We start from the raw sequence: 6709 nt of genomic DNA, 5'->3' as shown, positions 1-6709 counted from the left end.
ATGTCCTATTTAGTCTGTGACTCCTTTGAGGGGTCTTAAGCTGAGGCATTGAGGCTGGGAAGTAATAGGCACACGCTTGGGAGCACAATTTGCTGTATGTGACAATTACAATGTCTTTTCTCTGTGTCAGACTGGGGTCCCAGCTGAAATGGGAAATGTCATCTTAAATGTGTGTACAGGAGCCTGACTCTCTTCCTCCATCTCTCACAGTCCCCTGCCTCACCACCTCCTTTCCTCTAGCCCTGCCACCAGGACTCCATCCTTGTCCAGCCCTGTCCTTCCCCAAGGTTCTATCTCCTTGACCACACTGCCTTCCTCCTCAGCAACCAGCCTTTCCTCTTTCGTACCCCTCCCGTCCGGGCTTTCTGCTCCCACCCCTTGCCTCACTCCCCCCAGCCCCTTCGCTGGATGCCTGCCTTCTCCCTCCCGACCCGCCTCCTGTGTCTCCCAGCCCTGCTCTGACGTGGGAGGTGAGGGGGGTGGGGGGATGGATGACTCACAGTGTTATGATGCAGTTCCACAACACACAGCTACATTCACCCACAGACCGAGGTACAGACGGGAGGCAACCTCTGGCCCCCCAGCAGCTGGCCAGCTCTGCAGCCCCAGTCTTGAGCCCCTAACTCCCCTCCCCCACCCCCACCCCTTCCCAATTGAAGGAGCGGAAAGAGAAGAGAGAAGAGTGAGGAGAGAGAGAGAGAGATAGACGGAGATCTCTGGAGCAGACCTCAAGGTGAGGGGGCAGCCCTTCTCCAAATGATTTTTTTCCCCTTTGCAAATTTCCTCCTCCTGCTGCGTGTTGCTTTCTCCCCTTTGCAAAAGCATTATTCATCCATCCTTTGTCCTCCCTTCCCCCTCCCTGCTGCCTCCGCTCCTCAGCTCCTCCATCCCTCTCCAAGCTCTGCCGGTTCCGCACTTATTTCCCGGCAACTTTGGCTGCAGCATCAGGCATCGCTGTTGATAGTTTTGTGGCTGTTGCAGCCCACCCCCCCCCCCCCCTTCAACCCCCACTCCCAAAGTCCGCCCTGGGAGCTGGCTGCGCTGCTAATGATTTTGGACCATACCATGAGAGAATGCCAGCCCAGAGGGGGCCGACGCCTCAGAGCAGATGAGAAAATCCATTGTGAGTGCATGGCCCCCTCCCGTTTTTTCCCCCTGAGGGGCACCGGATTCGCACCTGGTTCCTTGGAGCCTCTGCCTTGGGGACTCTGCTGTCAGTGATGGTTGCTCAGCAGCCCTCCCTCCCCAACCCTCCCTCTTCCCCGCCTCCCACGGTCCAGCTCTGGCTCACTCGGGGAATATCCTCTCCACAGCACTCAGCTTGTCTTTGTTTTTCCCTGTCATTTGCCCAACTTGCTTCTCTCTGTGATCTGAGATGGAGAAGATATGACCCCTACCGCCCCTCCTGTGAGTGATTCTCTGGCCTGTGCAGCCTCTGCTTTGCTTGATGGGGAAGCAGGGGAGAGAGAGGGTGGGAGGCGTGAAGGAGGCCCGGGGAAGGAGGCCGAACAGGGACCTGGCCAGCCCCCTCCTGGGCCCTTGAAGGTGCGCTAGGTGGAGCCGCAGAGGGCCACCGCAGGCAAAGTTGGAGGCAGACCTGTGAAGTGGATGCTGACCAGTTTGTGCTGGTGAGGAGAGCCTGTTTCTTGCGACCTGAGCCCAATGTCACCCTGGGTGTCTTCCCGGGGCTGGCCACAGGGACAGGACGTGGAACAGAAGATGGTCTCTGTCTGGGGTTTTATGGAGAGACTGCCGGCCCCAAGAAGGACTGGAGCAGCTGGGCCCTCGCAGCCACTGCAGAGGGCAGGATGACAGCCTATTTGCCCTGGCTACCCGGAGCCCCGCTGCCTCTGCTCTGCCTCAGGGCCTGCCGTTGCCAGAGAGCACCCATCTGGCACCTCTGAACTAGACTTGGACTAAACCACCCGCCAAGGCCCTGAAGGCCCCATGAAGGAGAAGGCAGCACCTCACCTGCTTATCGAAGCCACCAGAGGCCACCTCCCTGCTTATCCTCTGCCTCCAGCTCCCTCAGCCACGCAGGGGCTGGCGTTTGGACAGATGTCAACATCTTCCTCAAGACTCCTAACCAGAACCCGGCAAATATATCTTCTGTCACCCACAGGGGCACTGCTGTTTGTCCCTGCCTCCAGCAGAAGGTGGGAACATTCTCTGCTTTGTGCCCCAAAGCACAGCTTTTGAAAATTCAAGTCCCCCCTCTTGCTGCTCCTTGAAGATGTTGTCCATACACGACACCCCCCAGCCCTGCTCAGCCCAGGAGGAGTGCTGTCCTTCCTGCAAGGGGGCCCGTTTTCCATCGAGTCCAGCCATCAGATTTGCCTGAAGAGAGTTTCTCTCCTGTAGCTGGGGGCCTCCATCCTGAATTATTGGCTAAGGCCATTGTAAAGAGCAGTAGAAAGAGACCGAGGGGTCGGAGGCTGAGAAGACAGCCAGGCACTGCCTCTGAGCCACACAGAGTGGACCAAGGGGCAGGCTCAGGCAGTAACAGCCACTTCCAAGGTCTCTGGTAGAGAAGGAGACACCCATGGGGTTCTAGTGCCCAGGAGAGGAATGAAGCCTGGTGTGTGCACCTGCTGGCCTGGCCTGCTCTCCCTCTCATCTTCCCCTCCTCCTCCCACACGAAATGTATGAAGGACCAATTGTATTGCAAATTGAGGCGATGAAATAGGAAGACTGCCAGACATCCCCAAATTCTAAGAGGCTTAGAGCCCCAGAGCCTATCAGAGCATGTGGGACACAGATCCTCACCGAGGAACTGAAATCAAGGAGAGCACTGCAGATGGCATCGCTCCCATGGCAGCGTGGACCAGCAGCTGCTCCCCGTGGAAATGCTGGAGGCTGCTCCCGCCCCGGGGGCAGGGGGGGGGCGCACGGTGAGACAGCGCCTCCCCAGCTAGGGCACCTGCGGCCTGGAACTGCTGCCAGGCTGGTCGGAACAGATGGGAATCCAGGGGACAGGGAGGCTCAGAGCGACTGAATGCTGAATTGATGGCGATGGGGCACAAAGGGCAGGGGTGAGATGAGCGCCAGGTTCGCCATTCCCTCGGGAGGGGTTCCACATGAGGCCACAGCTCTCCTGATGCACCTTCCCCTCTTCCCAGGTGACTTCTATTCCTACCTGGTTCACGTCTGGGGGGGGGGCCCTGGCCGGGCAGCCCCCCCACATTTCTCCTGCCCTGAAACACGGCTCTAGCCAACCTGCTCCGCTGCTTCACCTGCGACCGCCTGTGTGGGGGCTGCACAGCGCCGGCCCCACCGGCCCGCCAGGGCATCGTCCTCCAGCCCGTCATGCCCAGCTGTGACCCGGGTCCGGGCCCCGCCTGCCTCCCCACCAAGACCTTCCGTAGCTACCTGCCCCGTTGCCACCGCACCTACAGCTGCGTCCACTGCCGAGCACACCTGGCCAAACACGATGAGCTCATTTCCAAGGTACGCCACATGGGGGCCTGCCACTCCCCTCCTCTCCCCCACAGCCTGCCCTTCCTCCTCCATGCCCCTGGGGATTCACTGCCTGTCCCCTGTCTCCACAGTCCTTCCAAGGGAGCCACGGCCGAGCCTACCTGTTTAACTCCGTGTGAGTCCACCTCTCTCTTTGTGTGTGTGCGCTTGTGTGTGTGCGTCATGTCCCTCTGTGGACAAAGAAGGTGAGCCACCAGAAGGTGGCCTTGCAACGCTGCTTTGCGTCCCCTCTTGCAAAGGGGTTCAGAAGCTCAGGTTGCAGTTCTCTTGTGGGGAGTCTGGGCAGAACTGGAATCCCCTGTTGGAGGAAGGCCCAGGCACTCGTCTTAAAGGGGCAGGTTGCTGAAGGCAGGGGCTCCCAGCTGGGCGGGTTAAGCTCTCCAGATGGAAGTTCCTTTGGGCTGTTGGGGGGCTGGACTGACAGAGCGACACCACTCGGTGCTGGGTCCCTCCTGTTTCTTGAGACAGGGTCAACGTGGGTTGTGGGCCGGCAGAACAGCGCCTTCTGCTCACGGGGCTCCACTCGGTAGCTGATATTTTCTGTGAGAGCTGCAAAACCACACTGGGCTGGAAATATGTAAGTACAGGGGAGGGGCGCCCCCCAAACGGACAGTCTCCATGGCCCTCCAAGCCCCAGTGGGGTGGACTGGGTGGGGGGACTTTCAGGGCAGGGGTAACACAGGAGGTAGGAGGGCCTGGCAGGGACTGCGTGGTCCCACATTCACCACTCCCTCCCCACCAGGAGCAAGCCTTTGAGACGAGCCAGAAGTACAAGGAGGGAAAGTACATCATTGAAATGTCACACATGGTGAAGGACAACGGCTGGGACTGAGGGGCTCAGGCAGGCAGTGCCCTTCCTCCGCATGCCCCACCCTCCCATACCTGTCTCCTGGCCCTGACAAGTGGTCTGTACCAGCATGAGTACTTGCTCCACCCCTGGGGGGATCCCGGCTCCCACCAACCCCTCCCGCCTCCACCTCATCACTCCCAGGCCTCTTTGGAACAGGGGTCTGGGGGACTCCAGGGGTGTCCAAGGCTCAGGAGTGGGCAGCAGTCAGGAGAGAGGCAAAACTGGGGAAAGGGGTGGTTGTGGGTCCTTCTAGCCCCGAGGTCCTATAAATGGAGGAGATGGCAGGCCATGCGTTAGGCAGAAGCCAGTAGGAGGAATCTGCTTTTGCTCCACCTTTTTGAGTAAACAGAGGACAAAGCTCGAGTCAGGGGCTGGTATATCCTGGGCCACTGAATAGCAGAGAAAACGCTTGGGTTGGGGTTAAGTTTGGGCCTCATACACAGGGAGAAAGCAGTCTCTGAGGGTGAAAGGAAAAATCTCAAATCCCAGGCCCTGGGAAAAAAAGGAATCACAAGGGTTTCCATTTCACTCCACTTGTTTATCTTGGCACTAAAGAGGCACTTTCCAGTATCTAACCTTTGCCACTTAGTGGGATGGGGAGAGCTGCCTCGGGAGCAGCCCCCACCCCCAGCTGGCTGTTTCCGGAGCGAGTGGTCTCTAGGGGCATTCCCTGAGGCCCAGCTACTGCTCCCTGGGACGCAGTCCCAGAGAGGGGAGGCGGGAGATCAGTGCTACGGGGCCAGGCTTTCTCGTGGCTGCCACCAGCGAATGAAACTTTTGTATGATACATAAAGTGTTTGGGTTTATTTTTAATAAAAAGAGGAAAAGCAGCTATGAAGTGCTGTCCTCTGACTTTCCTTCCTTGTGCAAGTAACCAGTCCCTCTCCCCCCCGGGGTCCCTTCAGGCCACTAGGGGGCAGCAATTGCTTTGTCTGTGGCAAAACCCCACTGGAGTTTTTGCTAAGGGATGGGTATCCAGGTGAGGTTTTGTTTGGTAAGAACGATGGCTTTTGTCATTCCATTTGGAGCACCCAAAAACAGCTTGAGTCTACTGGAGCCCTTGATGATTAATCAGTTTTGCCTGGATTCATGATGGGACATCTGGAAGAAACTCATCCCAGAGCTAGGGTGTTCTTGGGTCCCATTGCCTTTGCATATTTGCTGATTCTGTCATATTTTGGTCAGCTCACAGCCATACTTAAGGCTAAGAGGAAAGTCGCCCAGCTAAGGTGCTGCCCTGGCAACTGATACAAAGTGGAACAAAACAGTTCAAATTTGCAGCATCAACGCAATCATGTGACCCAAGTGCAATTTTTTTGGCAGTGATGTGAAGTTGCTATTGTTGTTGGGTCACTGACAACTGCAGGGAGGACTGTACACATTATAAAAACCAAATAACAAGCTAGCTTGTTATTTCCAGGTTCACTCATTGATACTGCAAATATTTGCAAAGCAACTATTGCTTTTCAGGCATGGTGTTAACCACTGGATATGCGAGTGAAGAGCAAGGCCGCATGGTCTGACTTGATGGGGGTCTAGTGGGAGGACAAACAGTCATCAGGCAATTCCAATAGAAGGTGACAAGATCTGAACAGGGATGGGGAGCAATCTTGGGAGCTTGCAGGAGAGGCTTAGTCAAAATCTGAGTCAAAAATAAAAATCTGAGTCAAGGTAGGCTTAGCGGAAGTGATGACTGTGATGGCACCTGCAGGATGAGAAGTTGGGTGGGTGAAGAGTAGGAGGTGGGGGAATAGGTCAGGCAGCTGCATCAGGTGGCTCTTACTTAGCCAATTTGAGGAGGAAATAATAAAAGTTTCCCCTATCTGGAGTATAGGTGCAAATGGGTGAGAGATGAAAGGACACAGGAAAGACAGGCAGCAGTCACAGACCATTTAGGGAATCAAGATTTCATCCCGAGGGCATTGGGGAAACACTGAAAAGTTCTTGTTTTTTAACAAGAGTGGAGTGGCATCATCAAATGGCTTTTTTTTGTGCCCAGAGAAGACACTCAAGTAGAACCATTAATAGACTGAGGAAAGTACGGGACATAAACTGTGTAGCATCTCCAGTGCTGTCAGATGTGAGAATGGAGCTGTCTGGGCAGAAGAACAGAAGAGAACTGGAAGTCCGGTGCAAGAAAGCAAATGCATCCCCATCGGAGAGGCCTTGGGAGGGGGGGGGAGTGTCTGCCCCCCTGTTCAGTGTCTGCATGCCTGGTGATGTCTAGAGATCCTCTCAGGCTGCAGCGAGGGACCCAGAGCCCTGTCCCTCTTGGTCCCATTTCTTGCAGCAAAGTTCAGGAAGGTTTCTGAAGCTTCAATCTCTGACCTTGAAAATCAGGCACAAACTAGCTGCCTTCTTAAGGCTCCCCAAATATGCCTA

The 6709-nt window shown here is 56.1% G+C and overlaps 1 protein-coding gene across 3 annotated transcripts; it reads left to right on the top strand.

Moving 5' to 3' along the window:
• The first annotated feature begins 514 nt into the window (after window positions 1-514).
• YPEL4 (yippee like 4) lies at window positions 515-5165 on the top strand. 3 transcript variants are annotated; one of them, XM_006772062.2, is made up of 5 exons: window positions 515-733; window positions 3120-3447; window positions 3549-3592; window positions 3946-4054; window positions 4220-5165. In XM_006772062.2, exons 2-5 carry the CDS (start codon window positions 3307-3309, stop codon window positions 4307-4309), a joined length of 384 nt encoding a protein of 127 aa, XP_006772125.1. In that variant the 5' UTR covers window positions 515-733; window positions 3120-3306; the 3' UTR covers window positions 4310-5165. The 3 variants fall into 3 exon arrangements, with proteins under 3 accessions (XP_006772125.1, XP_015424835.1, XP_015424834.1); XM_015569349.1 differs by lacking the exon at window positions 515-733 and adding an exon at window positions 1428-2891; XM_015569348.1 differs by lacking the exon at window positions 515-733 and adding an exon at window positions 2917-3032.
• The last annotated feature ends 1544 nt before the right edge of the window (window positions 5166-6709 follow it).

This window comes from Myotis davidii, unplaced genomic scaffold, assembly GCF_000327345.1.
Source record: "Myotis davidii unplaced genomic scaffold, ASM32734v1 scaffold1286, whole genome shotgun sequence".
NCBI lineage: Eukaryota > Metazoa > Chordata > Mammalia > Chiroptera > Vespertilionidae > Myotis > Myotis davidii.
Note: the sequence above shows the minus strand (reverse complement) of the source record. Positions and strands in the feature narration are given on the sequence as shown.